General features: G+C 38.7%; 1 protein-coding gene across 1 annotated transcript in view; it reads left to right on the top strand.

Annotated features, from left to right (window-relative positions):
* The window catches only part of CNPYb (FGF signaling regulator protein canopy b), a 150,863-nt gene that overhangs the window by 104,421 nt on the left and 27,156 nt on the right, over window positions 1–19,286 (top strand). The window contains exon 4 of the mRNA XM_090377045.1: window positions 2,169–2,253. Coding sequence (XP_090233171.1) covers window positions 2,169–2,253 — 85 coding nt within the window. The remainder of the gene's footprint in view (window positions 1–2,168; window positions 2,254–19,286) is intronic.

Genomic DNA, 19,286 nt, shown 5'->3' with positions numbered 1-19,286 from the left:
TTGAGGCAGTGTTGGCAGGTTGGAAAGCTGAGCTAGGGGGAGGAGTACACAAACTAATACTTTAACAAGAGCTGCAGACAGAGGTCAAAAGTGATTATTGCACTGCTTCTGTTGGAACATGCAGCAGCCTGGAAAGCAAATTATCGGAAATTTCAAGCCCTGCTGTGGGTCATCACGGAACAAGTAAATACATGGGCTGTGTTAGGATAACTAAGGGTAAGAACACATGCATGTCTACTCGGATGTACACTAATTCTAGGAGCATAGAAGATAATTTGATGAATTTGAAGCACTGATTTAGTCAACAAATGCAGACATTGTAGAGATAACAGACATGGTGTCAATCAGGCATAAGGAATGCAGAATTTGAATATGGGTAGTACAATATATACAGACAGAATGGAGAGGAGACGTTATTCTCTTAGTTAAGATGCATATTAAATGTAAGGCAGTGCATCCAATCGACATGAGTGGCCACTGCAGTGCTGAGTCAGTTCGTTACAACATAAGCAAACGAGAAAAACGAAAATGAGAACAGGAATGTGTAATAGCTGTAATGACTGATGAGCAAAACAAACCAGAGAGAAAGAGTGAGCCAGTAAATCAGAATGGGTGGTTTTAACTTTTAGATATTTACTGGAACTTGCGGGTTGGTCACTAACATACTAGTAATACTTTTACTAGTATGTTAGTCGTTACTGAATGACTGTTTTCTACAGCAGAATGGTTGGAGAGGCAAAAAGAGGAAACAATACTGTTGATCTATTATCAGCAGCGATTCTTTGTGCATTATAAATCTGCAGTTTTTTTTCGTTCGTTTTTGCTGATGCTTAAGTTTGCTTTCTTGCATCATTTGCCAATTTTAATACTAGCAATGAGTTGGGTATCTGAGTGCTTGAAGCATCCTATATTTGTTCGTTTGAGGGCATCATCCCGTTTCTTCACGCCCTCAAATTAACTTGTGAAAATGTTGAAATTTCACCTAATCTCCTAACATATTTCAAATGAAGTGTAAACTCATAATAACTATTTAAAATATCTTGATTTCAAAGATTTGTGGTTTGATTTTATTACTTTTCCAAATATGATTTTATTTTTGTTGATACTATTTTGTCACCAATTTTTCACATGAATAATTAAGTACAACAATCTAGAACAATTATATCATACTAATAACCTTCTTACTGTGTAATATTCCACATTATTATAATATTGTCAAGTATTTATGAATAAAGTAGTGCATCATAAAAAAGTGGTGCTGTTTTTCATTTTGGTCATAGCTATTACATCTTCAGGTAGCAAATCTGACCTCAAGGTTATATTTGTGCCATTGTATGTCACTGAGTACTACTATATGTTCTACAGAGTACTTGATGACCCTAGTCAATCTGTTTGGTCCTGAAGTGGTTGAGAAAGGCTCACATGATTTAATTTTTACAGGGAAACTTTCAAACAGAAAAGATGCAAGAATATTTGCTAATGCTGTCTGTTATGTCTGTATAAGTATCTTCATGCAACTAATATGGGATCTTTTACAATATGTGACATTTTTCATTTTGGAAAACCTATGTGCTGCTGAAGGGTTACGGGAATGTGTTAAACAAAACAGCCAAGGGCACGAAGCATCCAGTATTATTTCTGTAATCGAACACATTCTTCATCTGTTTGCTGGATGAAAATCATGAGTTTCTTGGAGATAAAACTGCAACTAACACCCAATATTGAGTAACTCAGCCATATTGTGAAAAAAAGCTGATAGAACTGTGTTTAGACATGTTGAATATAGAATAATTATATACGTAAATTAAAACTTAAAGTATCCTTCTAACAAATTATAAACAGTTTATACATAAAAATCATGGAGTTTTATATGAGAGATAAAACTATTATCCTACATTTAAAAGAATATTACTCCAGTAAATTGTCATTAAGGCTATTCTATTAACAAAGACAAAATTATTTTAAAATGCGAAGATGTTATTAACTGTTAAAAAAAATCCCATGTTTGCTTATTTTTAAGAATCAAATAATAGGAATGAAATAAGTTCATTTTCAGCTTTTTGATTCTTTTGCATATTTATTTAACTCAACTGGTATATGTTAAGAATTAACAATTTTGCTTTTAATAAATTACATGATACTTATATTGTGCAATATCTATTTCTTAGGGACAAAGGTGTAAAAGTTGAATTGGGAATTCCATATGATTTGTGGGATAAACCCTCTGCAGAAGTCACAAATTTGAAATCACAGGTGAATTTTAGTAATTTACTATAAGTATTTTACTATAAGTATTAAGTTATGCTTATAGTAAAATTGCTGTTTACAATTAGTTTTAGTTACTTAGGACGATTCCTTGGGTGACCCCATTTCTGACACTCCAGTCAGTAGACTATCTATTAATCACAATGCCAATTGCAAGATGACTGCCCTGCAGCCATCTTCCAATCCACATTGTGATTAATGCCTTTTTTGTGTTTGGGGATTGATTAAAAAAAAAAAAAATAATAATAATAATTATTTGATTCTCTTCAAATGTGGTTTAACTAAAAATATTTATCCTAGCCTTGAGTGGGCAGTATTAACTGACCTTCCCAACAGTGATCACTTTCCTATAATTTGCAAAATAAGGACGGATACAAACTATGCCTCCAACCAACAAATTACATGGAATTTTCACCAAGTGAACTGGGAACAGTTTTCTAATTTGATAGCCACTTGATCCTTACTACACATGTATAGTAGAACTACTTGGAGCTGCTACCGGTGCAGTACCAAAATGAAATATTACAAAACAAAAATATTAGCATTAGTTGAGGCATATGATGCAAGAAAGTAAGTTTATGCAATAACACCAAAAAAAAAAAAAAAGAAAAGAGCAGCTCATGGGGTCTTGTCAATGATATACAGGAACTTTGCTAGCAGGGATAGGTAGGTGATTATCCATTTGTATAAGGCAATGGGCAGGCCACACCTTGACTACTGCATACAGGTCTGCAGGTTAGGAAGGATGTAGAGCTGCTGGAGCAGGTACGGAGAAGGGCAACTAGATTGGTGAGTGGAACAAATGGGTGCTCTTACGAAAAAAGGCTTAAAGTTCTGCAAATTACAGTCTAGATACTCCAGAGGTGTGGAAGGAAGAAATTTGGAGTGAATGGATGGAAGAAACAGCATTGAGCAAGCTCAATGCTGTTTCTTCCATCCATTCACTCCAAATGCCTATACAGCTCAGCCTTAAATATATTTAAGCTATCAACTTTCACAAGAGATCGAAGTCTGCCCAGCAATTAACTACCTGCTGGCTAAAGGCAAATTTACGCACTTCTGCAACTGTCTTTCCTCAGTTTGAATCCAGGCTCCCTCAGGTTCTTAATCTGAGCAAGAGAAAGAATCCCATCAGCATTGAGCTTGCTCAACCTGATCAAGGCCTTATACACTTCTTTTTCCCCACCTTAAAATCTAAACTCCAACTCAAAATCTAGACTGCTGAAATTTTGAAGAGAATGTTTACCCTTATATGGCAGTTAATAGTGGTAGCAAAGCAAAACCGGGGAAAGATGCTTCTTCCTCCAACAGTTATTGTCCTATATCCCTGACCAGATGTTTAGGCAAAATACTAGAAAAGATGGTTCACAGAAGACTCATCTGATCCTCAGATGAGTCTCCTGTGAATTTGTAGCCAGGTGGGCTTGATCAGACCAGGGTTCGAGCCCGTAACGACCAAATACGGAGGATGTGGAAAGGTCAGAAAATGACCACTGCATATCCCCGGAGCAATATGGCCTTAGTTGCTAATGCTCCAAACAACAACAACAGCCTGTGAATTTATTGAAGGTCACGATCCTGTATTATGCCACAAATTTGGTTTCTGCTGTAACAGCCCCACAACTGATGTCCCATCACAGTTGAAGCTCACCCTTGAAATGCTTTTGTTAAAAAAACAACACACAGTAATGATAACTTTTGATATTACCAAAGCATTTGACACAACCTGGAGATATAGAATCCTCCAAGATTTATACAACCTTGGACTGGCGCCTCCGTAGCCAGGTGGGAAGGAGCAGCAGTGCGTAGCACACGCTTCTTGATTAGACCGGGGTTCGAGCCCGTCACCACCAAATACAGAGGATGCGGAAAGGTTAAGGAATGACCACCGCATATCCTGGAGCAATATGGCCTTAGTTGCTAATGCTCCTAAAAACCAAACAACAACAACAACAACAACAACCTTGGACTGAGTGGTCACCTGCCTTGATTCATTCAGAATTTTCTCTATCTCAGGACCTTTCAAGTATGATTCCAGAATGAGATGTTCACAATTCACATAGGAGTACCTCATAGATCGATTTTAAGTTCCACACTTTTTTGCGTTATGTACCAGTGGTTACTTAAGACCTCCCAGCTATGGTGGAAATTTATATGTTTGCAGATGACCTTGATATTTCCTGTCAATCATTGAGCATGGCTACTTTGAAAGACAACTACAATTAACAATAACTAAAATAGAAACTTGGACAAAAATGCTATGGCTGTTGATTAACTGAGGGGAAAACTACAACAATTGGGATCACTTCATCCGGAACCTGTATTAAAACCGATAGGCAGAGCAGTACTGATGGCAGATTCTATAAGACTATTGTGTTTGATTTTAGATACCAAACTAAATTTTCATAAACATATAACATATCTGCAAACTATGTGCCTACAGAAATTAAACATCCTTTGTGCAGGATCCTCAATATCTTGAGGTGCTTACAGGCAGTTATTGCTGAATTTATATCATGCTCTAATCCAGTCATGATTAGATTATAGGGGCTATAGTATGTGCTTCAGTTAAAATCAGCACCATTCAACACCATGCCCTTCGATCTGCACTAGTTGCCTTCAGAACCTTGTCAGTTCAGAGCTTATACTGAGCTCTGAACTGAAATAGAGCTTAGGATTTAAAACAACCCCCAGATCAGTATGTTTCTTGACAGTGGGAATAGGAGAATTACATAGTGTTGGCTGAAGGCATTTTCTTTAATGAGAATATCATAAATTCAGACTTTTCTGGATTTATTTTTAGTCCAAACTGGTTGAGGTAGTTTGCAAATTCCAGGATTATTGTTAATTGATGCTGTTATCAATTAACAATCATGTGGAGAAATCAGTGTGAGGAGTTTCATGTCACCAGCATAACATGGTGTATCATGCCTGGATTCAACAAGCGGTGAGATAAGCGATGTAAACAAGAGCCCAGATAAGACACCACCCTGTGGCATGCCTGAAGAGACACATCGCTCGTATGTTTGGCCGTGGACAGTAAGCTGGATTATTCTATTTTGAAGGAGTGAAGTGAGGAACTGTAGAGTGTCTCTCTTGATTTGATAATGGTCTGAAAGTAGCTTCAGCATTGCAGGAACATTTATTGAGTCAAAAGCTGCTTTGAGGTCTACATAGGGGACTGCAAGCTCTGCATGAGATCCAAACGCAGAGAGGATGGAGCTGGTGGGGGCTGAGAGATTAGTCACAGTGGATCTATGAGAAAGGGAGTAGTGGATTTGATGAGGCTGATGTGGAAGAAGTTGTTTAGTTAGAATGGGGAGAAGTACCTTCTCTAGGAGTGTTAGAAGACTTGAGACATTGGAGATTGGCTGGTAATGCTTAAGAGTAGGCGATTGAATTTTTTGTATAGGCTTCCACTGCTGGGGAAAGAAATGACTTGACAAAATAGCATTAAAAATAATTAGAAGGGGACCCAAAATGTATGGCCCAAGACATTTAATAATGAATTGGGGTATTCCATCTGCACCTGCCTTAGCAGAAGCCGGTGTAGAATTTATGGCAGCAATAAGCTGTTCCCTGAAGATTGATACTGCAGATAGTATGTCAGGTGGGATTCCAGCTGTTGGTGTCTGAAGATCAGCACATTGTTCAGAGTTCAAGGCAAATCTAGATATAAAGTCTGGTCAGGTTCAAGTTTTAGGGGGAAATCAGAAGGCCATTTAAAGTAGGGGGGTTTTCCTCTACGAAGGGTAGTGTCCATATAATTCTTAATTGCTTGAGATTTCAGCTTTTTGAATGTTGCACAGGCTCTAGAGTAGGCTATCCTGTCTTGAACACTTTGTGACTGCTTCCACATTTTGTGCAGTTGCTGTTTTAATCTGAAGCTCATATTAAGATGGGGAGTCCACCATGCTCTGGACCGAGGCATAATAGAAATTCTCTTTGATGCTGCAAATGTCAAAATAAATTTAAATAAATAAATATAAATAATCAAAATAAATTAAAATAAATATAGACTGACCATCATGCCCCATATCGACAGAGGACCACGAGGCCAATAATGGTCATGGAATCGCTGCATTTCAATCGCTATACAAATCGATCGGAGGAGGGAGGGTGAATTGGTACTTCGATCTTTTCACCATGGCGACGATTTGTATAGCAATTGAAATGCAGCGATTCCATGACCATTATTGGCCTCGTGGTCCTCTGTCGATATGGGGCATGATGGTCAGTCTATATTTATTTTAATTTATTTTGATTTTGTTATCGTTTGGTAGTTCCTTTAACCCTCTTTTGGTGATATTTCACGTCTTTCGGAACTGGTACCTCTCAGGGGAGGGGGGGTACCGCTAAATTATTATATAATTGGCATTATCCTAAAATTTGTATAGTTTTTATTAATCGGATTTAAAACTCGAAATTATACAAGGGTTATCGGGCTACTATTATGTCTATTCTTTTTCATTCGTTTGTTTATTTGGGTTATTTTTATGTTAATTTTCGCTCTACAGTTTTTGCCATACTACATGCTTTATTTTATTATGTTTATGGCTTATGTTTTATTTTATTTAATTTAAAATATTGGATGTATTTCAGCTTCATATGGAGGAATTGCATGTTGCTGCCTCTAATGAACGCCTAATTATTTATTTATTCACTTTATTATAATTTAATTTATGTTAATATTTAATACAATTCAATGATTGTGTGTGTGTGTGTGTGTGTGTGTGTGTGTGTGTGTGTGTGTGTGTGTGTGTGTGTGTGTGTGTGTGTGTGTGTGTGTGTGTGTGTGTGTGTGTGTGTGTAGCAGTTATATCTATAAGGACACTATGATAGCTGAGAGTAACAGCGAGAGCTATATGCTGGTGTTTGGCTAGAAACTTGATGAACAAGTGAGGCCTGTGCCTCCTCTTTGGCCAACTCCAGAAGTAAACGCTGATTTATACCTGGCTGGAGTACAAGATGTAAAAAATTCTTGGTCTTTATCAAGCCAGGTTTCTGTGACACAGAGAATATCAATATCATTAGCGAGCAGAATTTGATCAATGGTATCCAGTTTGTTGTGGAGGTAACATTCTGGTACAAGACTCTGGTTATGCAAGTTTTGTGGATCTTTTTAAGGCAGGTGTGTCTAGTATTTTTATTCAAGGCAGGCTTTTGAGTTTGTCGATTCATGACCCACGTTGGGATGAGCATTCCCGAACTGTTTATCATTGGTGGTTGAAGGCTGATGGTACCAATTTGATGATGCCGATGTTTGTCACCACTGGTATAATTTTGAATTATGCTGAGCAAATTTTGAGAAATTGCCTGGAATGTGGGGCATTCATGCTTGTTCCATTGAAGCGTTGATTGCTATCGAGGAGGGTGAATTAGCTGAGGTTGTTGATGGGGGCTTTTTTTCTCAGAAAGTGGTCTGGTCTGATATATATATATACCTTGGGGCCAGGAGGCTGGATCTATAACCTTTTGATAGACAGCTGGTGAACACACAAGGAAAGAGGCATAGTGTGTTTGCCGACTTTTAAGCCGTTTATACCTGGCTGAGAGGTTATGTTCCTCGTTAAACATTCTCACTATAGATTCGGGAGATGTTCTAGGTCCAAACTGGATGCAAAAGCCTTGGCTTTGGTGGAAACTATGGAGATGTTATTTCTCGGCCAGTGTCAGACAAGATTTGGAGGGTGTTACTAGGTGGGGTAAGGAGATCTGGTTATGAATATTAGCATGATGGGGAAGGCAATCAATATTGGTATCAGGAAGGCATCCAGAGGAATTTGAGGCAGGGTTGGCTGTGGTAATGAGGGAATTTTGTGTATCTCCAGATGGGATGTAAGTATCGCTAGAAGGGCTGTTGGTAAGCATACCAGCATATGATGTGAGCAGAGCTTGATGGGCGTAATTGAATTACTGTTTAGTTCTGGGACTTGTAGGGAGTGTTTATTATTTTCTGATGGGTTTTCTGGTTGGGATACTTCTTCACAAGATTGCAGCTGTGGTTGGTCACCAGCCTTTTGCTGAGTGCATGACTGGGCCCTGCTAATGTGCTCAGTCGGAGTGTTTGGAGATCTATCTACTAATTGTCTCGAGTGAATTTGAGCATGGGAGCCAGGCTTTATCAGGCTAAGAGTTTTGATAGGTTGAGTACTTTTTGTCCATTTAGGTATTATTGGTGGCTGAGATGTCAGCTTGCGCTTGCCATTTTCGCTCACCAAAGAGCAGAGGTCGGAGAGCATGTGTGTGATATGTTTATTTTGGTTCCTCAGGGAGTAAACTTCATCCTTCAGATCCTCAATTTGGGACCTCAACTGGTAAATTAGGAGGATCAAAAGTCTACGCTGTCTGGCTGTAGAGGAGGAGTCAACACTGTAGCTTCGGCATTAATTCTTGGAGGTTCATCTTCATGTTGAAAAGTACCTGTTGTGACTAGTGTCTGGTTTGAGGTGGAGGACACGTTAACGACCGAGGCACAGTTTTGATTATTAGTTTCCGATGGAGAATTGGACTGATTAGCACTGCATATATCGTGGTTGGCAATCCTGTCAGGTGGTGTTCCGTTGACCACTGTTTCTTCGCATGCGATAGTCATAAGTTCAGACAAACCAGTATTTGAATGTTGAAGGAGATCAGATAACATCTGGTGTCGATAGAGCTAGTTTCAGTCTGGGACAAAGGAATTTGAGATATTTCAGCGTCTTCTCCAAGGCATTTGTCACATGCAAACCTTCTCCGATGTAGTTTAGAAAGATGTGCGATGTCTGTTTTTAACTGAGTGGGAACAAAAGATTAATTTGCATACGTGACATCAAATGGTTGGTTCCTTCCCGTTGTGGCAGGCTAGGCAGATGGATTGTTGCAAGTTATTCTGTTTCTGTGACATGCCTGATTTCGGGTCTTTAAATCACTTGGAAGTAGTGAACAATGTTCAGTTTTATGAGTTAGTCTTTAATTCCGAATAGTTTTTTTGCTCTGGAACTATTAAACTTGCAGCTTTTATATTCGCGTTTCCAAAGAGATTACTGATAAAACAAAGCATAAATGGTTGTGACAGGTGTGTTATGCACAAAAGACAAGAGAGGGAGGATTTCCCTAGGGAACTCAGTAGTGACGATGCTTTGTGACTCAGTCAAGGTTGACTGATTGTCCCCTTAAGCCTTTAGGGTAGTGGGGCATTTGCTATATTCTTGAGGGCTAAAGCGCTGTGCATACATCGTATTTAAGGACTTCAAATGTGAGCAGGTATAATTAAAAAATCAGAAATACCTGTTTATCATATCACGCAGATGATACCACATCAAACTTAAGCAGAGGAAGAGGAATTCATTGGTAGGCAAATCATTTCATAACCTCAAACAGGCCTATGGGGCTGGGAAATTCCATATTCAAGAAAATTAATACTCATACACCAGCCAAGTATTTAATAAAATAAAATAAAATAAGATGATACAGTAAACTGGACTATTACAATAAGTACTAAAAATATATACATAAAATCGGTATGATAAAAACAGATAAAAACAAAATACTAAAATCGTTAAAATACCATAAGTTAAAATACCGGAAATCCGAAGCTTTCGGAGACAGCTGTCTCCTTTCTCAACAGTGTACTGTTGCTACAATGACACATCCTTAAGTAACAGGCCCATGGCACTCATGTGACCCACCAGGAACATCGTCAGTATTCTCTATTTGCATACCGTAGACGGAAGTGACCCAGGAGCGTGCCATGTGGAACTGATCATCACGTCTGAGGACAATTGCCTCAAAAAGGGGTGTAATCGCACACCCCTGTTAATGGTATGACAGGATGAACCGATTTGGAAGCTCTCGAGCCACTTGCGTTCCCAGAACCCATGCACAGGTCAGTAATGAATGCATCCTCAGGGGAGATCTGATGCTGCTTCTCCCAAAAGTGTTCCACCACAGCAGACCTAGCATAGTTCACAGTTTTGATGGCGGTCAAATGTTCCCCCAGACGATCTTTTAGACGTCGCCCTGTCTCCCCCACAAAAACAATCCCCACAATCCGGGCACTTAATCTCATAAACTACGTTACTGGTGGAATCCCGGGTTACGGGGTCTTTGACATGAGACGTATATAGTCACACACTGAAGAGAAATATCCCAGTTTGTCTGAAACGTAAAATAATGAATCAATGTATACTCCCCACCATGACTTATGGAAGTGAAACTTGGACACTCACCAAAAGAATGAATGGAAGAGAAGTTGAGAACTACACAGCGAAGAATGGAACAAATTATATTGGGATTATAATATATATTGGGAAGAAAATATATGAGAGTGCTACCTCCTTTATTAGACTAGACAAAGACAGTAGCAAATTTAAAATGAGAAAGGAGTTCAACAAGGGGAGACAATATCTCTGAAGTTGTTACTGCTGCCCTTGAGGAAGCTTTCAGAAGATTAGACTGGTCGCAGAAAGGAGTCAATGTGAACGGAGAGTACCTAAACCATTTACGATTTGCAGATGACATTGTGGTCATAAGCCACGATCCCAAAGAATTAGAGGAAAATCTTAATCAGTTATGCACAGTTAGTAAGGATTTTGGACTAAAGATGAATATGGCTAAAACAAAAGTAATGATGAACAAGTATGCCACGGAAAGGGAAATAATGATTGAAGGAGCAGTAATTGAAAAGGCGGAGTCATATACTTATCTGGGACAAGTTATTAGCTGTAATAATGATAAATGGCTGGAAGTCAAGAGAAGAATAAATTTTGGATGGATAGCATTCAGGAAATATAGTCACATACTGAAGAGCAATATCCCAGTTTGTCTGAAATGTAAAATAATGAATCAATGTATACTCCCCACCATGACTTATGGAAGTGAAACTTGGGCACTCACCAAAAGAATGGAAGAGAAGCTGAGAACTACACAGTGAAGAATGGAATGAATTATATTGGAAATCAGACTGTTAGATAAGAAGAGAAACATGGATTAGGCAGTAAACTCAAGTAAAGGACATTCTTATCAAAACTAAAGAACTAAAATGGTCTTGGGCAGGACACATAGCTCGAAGACATGATGGCAGATGACTAAGAAAATAACAGAATGGTACCCAAGAGGAGCTAGAAGAAAACCTGGAAGACAAAGGCGGAGATGGATAGATGAAATTCATGAGTTTTTGGGTAGTAAATGGATGGCCAGTGCTCAAAACAGAAGGAACTGGAAAGTTGCTGGAGAGGCCTTCATCCTGCAGTGGATTGAAAATGGCTGATGATGACCTGAGACACCACTGTGTGCAACTTCCGCCCCAGAAGCTGCACACAGCGGGTCTCACACTCCCGCAGTGCCCGCGCCACACGCTCTGAAAGGCCCGGACAGTAGGGAATGTAAGCAGTAGCTACTGAGAGAGGGGTTCCTGGCGATTGGACCCAGTCCTATAAACATTTGTCCAAGACCCTCTTGGGGGTAACCACACTTACTAAGATCTGCCGGGATCTTATTAACTTCCATTTCCCTGTCCTGGGGGTACTGCAGTGGGACCACACCCTATTTATTAATGCCCTGTCTACGCTATCTTTATGTTGATAGGCCTGTGCTGAACTGTAATGGACATACTGACCACGACACATTGGTTTTCTTTAAATGGTCTTCACTCTAGCACCATCTCTAATAACCAGGATATCAAGAAACGGGAGGGTACCAGCTGTTTCCACCTTCGAGGTGAATTGTATAAATGGAGAGAAGCTATTAAGTAAGTTGAGTATTTCATCTCCCCCCCCCCCTTTTATAATGGTAAACGTATCGTCAATGTATCTCTTCCATTCGCGCATGGGAAAATCTAACTGGCGGAAAATACTGGCTTCTAGTTCCTCCATAGCTAAATTAGTCACTATGGCACTAATGGGGGAACCCATGGCCGTGCCATGGACCTGTTTGTACATAACATTTTGAAAAATCATAGTGGTACTGGCAAGGCAGAACTCCACCCCTTTACAAATATCATCAATGCTTAACAAACACCTAGCACTAATACCATCATCTTGTTCTAAGGCTGATCTTACACAATGTTAGGATTGCTTCTATTCTAAGCCAGTCCAAGAGGGCAGAGTTTAATCTTAGTTATAGACATAAAAAAGCACTGAAGCAATTGAGGCAAGATGACGATATCATTGTACTACCTGCTGATAAAGGTAGGTCTACAGTTATATTGAGTAAAGAAGACTATTGCTCAAAAGCTCTGGATCTCCTACAAGATACCAATACATATAAAGTTACTCAGTGTAATCCATTGTCTAGTTTGGAAAGACAAGTTAATGGTATTATACAAAGTTGGTATAAGCCATGTAAAATATCTAAAGAAGTATTGGACTTTACATGCTTCAGGATGCCGAATACCTCGGTTTTATGGTCTCCTACCCACAAGGTTGATGTTCCGTTGAGACCGATAGTTTCATTTGTGGGTAGTCCCACCTGTGCCTTATCGAAATTTCTAGCTAGGATTATTTTGCCTATAGTAGGATGTTCTGGTTTAGTGGTCAAGGACAGCAAAGAATTTGTAGAGTATGTAAGAAATTAGATTATAGGGGATGATGATCTTATGATCTCCTTCGATGTGGTATTGTTGTTCACATGTATCTCAATTAAACATAGGATTCATTGTGTAAGATCAGCCTTAGAACAAGATGATGGTATTAGTGCTAGGTGTTTGTTAAGCATTGATGATATTTGTAAAGGGGTGGAGTTCTGCCTTGCCAGTACCACTATGATTTTTCAAAATGTTATGTACAAACAGGTCCATGGCACGGCCATGGGTTCCCCCATTAGTGCCATAGTGACTAATTTAGCTATGGAGGAACTAGAAGCCAGTATTTTCCGCCAGTTAGATTTTCCCATGCGCGAATGGAAGAGATACATTGACGATATGTTTACCATTATAAAAGGGGGGGGAGATGAAATACTCAACTTACTTAATAGCTTCTCTCCATTTATACAATTCACCTCGAAGGTGGAAACAGCTGGTACCCTCCCGTTTCTTGATATCCTGGTTATTAGAGATGGTGCTAGAGTGAAGACCATTTAAATAAAACCAATGTGTCGTGGTCAGTATGTCCATTACAGTTCAGCACAGGCCTATCAACATAAAGATAGCGTAGACAGGGCATTAATAAATAGGGTGTGGTCCCACTGCAGTACCCCCAGGACAGGGAAATGGAAGTTAATAAGATCCCGGCAGATCTTAGTAAGTGTGGTTACCCCCAGAGGGTCTTGGACAAATATGTTTATAGGACTGGGTCCAATCGCCAGGAACCCCTCTCTCAGTGGCTACTGCTTACATTCCCTACTGTCCGGGCCTTTCAGAGTGTGTGGCGCAGGCACTGCGGGAGTGTCAGACCCGCTATGTGCAGCTTCCGGGGCGCAGGTTGCACACAGTGGTGTCTCAGGTCAAAGACCCCGTAACCCAGGATTCCATCAGTAGTGCAGTTTGAGATTAAGTTCCCCTGATTGTGGGGGAGACAGGCCAACGTCTAAAAGATCGTCTGGGGGAACATTTGACCGCCATCAAAACTGTGAACTGTGCTAGGTCTGCTGTGGCAGAACACTTTTGGGAGAAGCAGCATCGGATCTCCCCTAAGAATGTGATCATTTCTGACCGTGCACATGGGTTCTGGGAACGCAAGTGGCTTGAGAGCTTGCGAATCAGTTCATCCTGTCATACCATTAACAGGGGTGTGCGATTACACCCCCTTTTTGAGGCAATTGTCCTGAGACGCGATGATCGGTTCCACATGGCACGCTCCTGAGTCACTTCCGTCTACGGTATGCAAATAGAGAATACTGACAATGTTCCTGGTGAGTCACATGAGTGCCATAGGCCTGTTACTCAAGGATGTGTCATTGTAGCAACAGTACACTGTTGGTAAACCTAAAAACTGCTGTAGCAAGGAAATAAAAAGAGGAAGCTAGTGCTTTTGTGATAATAGATTGTCTTTATCCTATTTGTATGTTGAAAAGGGTACCAAATATACATCCACTTTCACAAGCTGCATTCCAGCTTGTGAAAGTGGATGTATATTTGGTAGACATTTACTACTATATAGGGAGAGGGGGGAAGTACTAACGGAAAGATTTAAACAGTTTAAACTGATGCATACTACTGAAGTAAAAGAGATTTTAAAGCGTATGTATATGCTGACTGTCTTCAGTTAAATCTGTAATAGAGTGGGAGGGGAAAAAATTGCACAATTTGCACTTTCCGGTTTATTGGGCTTTTCTGTTAGCACAATCTATGATAAATGGGTAGTAAACTCGATCTTATTGCATTTGCGATAATACCCATAACTGGAATTCTGTGGATTTTTACGTTATGTTATTATGTGAAATGGGTTCCCCTTCACTAAAATCTTCAATCATATAAAAAACATAAATAAATTTTCACAATCTTCTCTTCATTCCTATTTGCCTATTATAATGGTGACGAATGGAAAGTGCAAGTGCTGGCAATGCTAGGAAACAAAATAAAATTGATTTAGAAATGAAGATGATTAATTAAGAAGTACGAAGCAGGACAAAGTTTGTCATCTGTTGCACGGAATTAGGTCTTGCTGCTTCAACAATGAATACTATTTTAAGGGACAGTGCGTGTATAAAACAACATGTGAAAGGATCAACGCATTTAAGATCAACAGTGATCACAAAACCATCTTTGATATAGCGTTCAGGTGCTATATTGAAGATGGAAAAGCTATTAATAATATGTATGGAAAATCAGATTCACAAGCGAGTGCCCCTGTGTCCAATGGCCATTCAAGCAAAAGCAAGAAGTATTTATAAAGATATTAAGGATAAGTACTGCGAACCCCAAGCCAAGTTCGTGGCAAGCAGTGGGTGGTTTAATGGGTTCAAGCATAACACTGGTTTCCAAAACATTAAATTATGTGAAGTCGCCAGTGCGATTCTGCAGCTGCAGAGAAATTTGTGATGTGTTGGAAAAAACCCCTTAATCTCCACAGCCCTCAACTTCCGCAGTGGCGTGCTTATGAGCTGGAGAGTTAATTCTGGCAACAATGCTCAAAAGGTAAAACTTGCTGATGTTATGCCTGTCTCCTCTCTTTTTGTAATTTTATAATTTTGAAATTTATGTAATTTTTCCTGCGCATGAGATAAGAAAATTGAATAAATAATTCTATTTACATGCTCGTCGAACATTTCTTTTTTGTTTAAATCAAATGTGCAAGTGCTGCATAAGCATTTAGGGAAGTTCTGACTTATAGAATTCCACAGAACGCAACCCTTACATAAGTTGGGGAGTGGCTGTAATGGTTACAGCTAGCAAATTTTGTTGGTACCTTGATGCTTGTTATAACCAAGTTCAACTGTAGCTCATAGGTTCTAATCATGTAGGTTAGCATATTTTTTGTTTTAGCTAAGAAATTTTATTTTGAGTTAGGCTATAACTAATTTAAAACTGTATGAATGTAACCATATATCGTAATACATAAAATGTAAACTTGAGTGTATTATTCTCAAGTTAAATGGAATTTAAACAGAAATCATGACCAAAACTAGAACACAAAGCAATGGGCTCAAAGTAGTAGGAATGCTGTGGCTCAGGGGGAGAACTGAAGGGGTGGTTCTCCTACAGATCATGGCCTAATGAAATGCGATATTTGTGCAATGTCTTTGTGTTTGTTTGGTGCAAAGAGTGAGGAAATTGGACACAAAATTAGTGTTCTGAGCAGTGTTTATGAGTGCTGAAGAATGGGGTGAATGCCCTCAAAGGATTTAAGTTCCCAAGGCAGAATGCTCTGGTCCTACAAGTGGTAGTTATTGTCGGTAACTCTGCTGTCAGAGAAATGAGAAATATACTATTGGATAATTGGATTAAAGGATAAGCTAAGCAGAATATGTCTGCTAGGGGCAAAAGTAGATTATGTTGTAGAGCAGATATCATCTTTTCAGGGCATGTAAGATGATATTGCTGTACTTGTGGGCACTAATGATAATAAGAGTAGGAAATTATTAGATTATTATTACTATTACTAGCTGTATAGTGCAAGGAAGCCTGAGGCTTATGCTGCACCAACTAAAAAAAAAATTCCGAGTCTCTCTGAGAGAGAGAGAGAGAGAGAGAGAGAGAGAGAGAGAGAGAGAGAGAGAGAGAGAGAGAGAGAGAGAGAGAGAGAGAGAGAGAGAGAGGTATGAGTGGGGGAATCACCAAGAAAGAGAAGAATGATGATATCCAGCTCAGGACCCTGGGTGTGCCAAGCCCATACTCACCAGATATGAGCTGAGACTTTACAAGTACATGGCAATGGAAAATTCACAAGTTAGGATTAAATTTGAAATGTCTGTAGTAATAATAATTTTCCAGATATTAACTGAAACTTGTGAGTTGGTCATTCACACCCTAGCAAGAGTTTTGTGGATTTACTGGATGGCTATTTTTGACAGTTGCATGCTAGAGAAGCAACAAGAGGGAAACTACCCTTTAATCTGCATTTCAAAAAAAAATTGTTTTCTCAGATGAGGGTGTTTCTGAATCATTTTATGATGCTGATTTCAAAAATGACTTCCCTTTGTTTCCATCACAGTAGATTTCTTTAAAAATCATGAAAAAAAATTTTTTTTCACAAATTTTTATTAATTTTGGCAGAATTTGTACACTGAAATTATAACAAAATGCTACTTTTACCAGACTTGATATTTAAATACATGCTGAAAACACCATTAAAAAGGGCAGTTTGGTGAAAAGTCCACTGAATGCCTCTCATTTAAAAAACTGATCTACAATGCTTTAATTTTTTTGTTTCTTTGATTTTTCCTCCAGATCCTCTACTTTACAGTCTTTCTCTCCAGCATCAGCAATAGTCAACCATCACATTGACATTCTACCTCCCCCGTTACTTCATCTCTGTCTTTAATGTCCTAGTGAAACTTCTCACCCTTCTTTCACCAACTTCCCAGAATTTCTGAGTAGTTGATGTGGGAGTGTTAAAAATGTACCTTGACATTCGTGTTGCAGCCCGCTTCTTGACATTTGCAAACATATTTTCAACTATACTCTTTTAGTCCAGATCCTTTTTATTTCTGAAGAATTCTCAAGGAGTTCAATGGACATGAAGCTAATCAATGCCTGTTTTTCTCTTTTTATTGATAGTTCCCTCAAAATCTTAGTCCCTAATCAGTATGCAAATTTGAGGTCCAAAAAAAAACTGTTTTGGCTTCTCTTGGGGGGATCAATGAAAATTTAGTACAAAGGTAGTGGAAGCAGGGACCTTCCTGAGATAAAAATTTCACAAATTGTTTCATTAAATCCAATTTGATTGGTAGGAGAACAGTTTGGGGTCTACCAATGGTTTGTGAACTACGTTCTTTATACAGGCAACAAACTGGCCCGTTTGGCCAGACCTTGACATCCAACGTTTCCTCCTTGCCTGACCACTTGCATAAAAAGCAAAGCGTTTTTATGTAGCCAGATTGCTATCCAAGTAACATGCCTTTCACTTTAAAGCCAGCAAAATATTAGTCAAATTCTTCAAGTTCTCATATGCATTCTTTCAAATGCACAGAGTGAGTGAGATACCGGATATAGATCCGTATTTATTTCCATCGTGGAGCAACACACCTTTGAGATGCCTCTTTGATGGGTCAATAAAAAACTCCACTGTGTAGGATTGTAACTAATTCCTTAATAGTTCATATTAAGTCATTTATAGTACAGCAGACTCTCGATTAACCGGGATCGGATTAACTGGGACCGGATTAACTGGGACACTTCAAGACTCGAAATTTAAAAAAAAAAAAATCAACCAGAAATCAAAAAAAATTCAAGTAATAACTAGAATAGGTATAAACGGATATTTTGCAAGTCATAAATAAGCGACAAGCGGCATTATAAGTCGTCATTGGGAGATTAGTGTTATTATCTTGCAATCCCCTGACAAAAATAACGAAACTTTGTTTCGTTATTTATATCAGGGATGTCGGAATTTTTTACTTTTTTTATTATTATTATTTTTTTGTTTGTTTGTTTAGAATTTGTGAAAATGATGGGTAAACGCAAAAGAGTTGCATTTTCAGTTAAACAAAAACTTAATTATTCAAAAGTTTTTGAAAACAGTGCATCTGTTAAATTTCTAAGGAATCATTATAATAAGGATGTATCAAAATGGCCAAACATTAGCAGGTATCGTGTGGAATTCAGATTTGTCAATAATAATATAGTAGCAATATGTTATTAGTCATTCCTGAGTTAGGTAAAACTCAACGAAGTAAGAAGTCCTGGAACGTATCCTTACGTATGTCAGGGACTTTTGTATTTTTGGATTAACCGGGAAATCGATTATCCAGGATTTGTTTTTTACCATCTATCCCAGAAAATCGAGAGTCTACTGTACTACAAAAACCATATAATCATCCTCAGAAAAGTAGAGGATTAGTTCTTGTTCTCTATGTCTGGACACATTAGAAAAGTGTCTCATGTGCTAGAAGATTTTTTGACTTAAGTCTAGAACCAAGGAGTTCTGCAGATTCCTTTGGTAAATTTAAATCTCTACCAAGATCATTGAGATCATACAGTGGAAACAGTTGAGAGCTGAACTTACACTCTGTCTCCAGTCATGTAGAATTTAGTTTCATCTTCGGAAGCTTCACTTTCAGCTCTCTCTGCTGCTACATTCTCTAATATAAGTGGAGGGAATGGAATTAACAGGTTATCTCCATTTGGGCCTGGTCTAATGGCAGATACAATATTAAGATACACAATACTGTTTACTCTTTACACTGTATCACTTCTACATTAACTAAGAAAAAGTAAGTCATCACAGTGGTATGAAGGTTCCCACCAAATCATGTGAATTGCAAATAGCATAGCTTTCTTCTTTACAATTTTCCTACAATCTCAATGCTTCAACACAGGTTCAGCAGACTTTATGTAGAGCCCATTGTTTATCTTGGCCACTGAGTTTCACTACAAAATAAGCACATGCATTTTTGACAAATTCTTTAATATCTTGTCTTTGTTACATAACTTCCACAAATAA

The sequence above is a fragment of the Mastigoproctus giganteus genome, chromosome 7 (genome assembly GCF_048544385.1).
Source record: "Mastigoproctus giganteus isolate SK-2022 chromosome 7, ASM4854438v1, whole genome shotgun sequence".
In the NCBI taxonomy this organism is placed as follows: Eukaryota; Metazoa; Arthropoda; class Arachnida; order Uropygi; family Thelyphonidae; genus Mastigoproctus; species Mastigoproctus giganteus.
The sequence above is the reverse complement of the archived record's forward strand: the minus strand, read 5'-3'. Positions and strand labels throughout refer to the sequence as shown.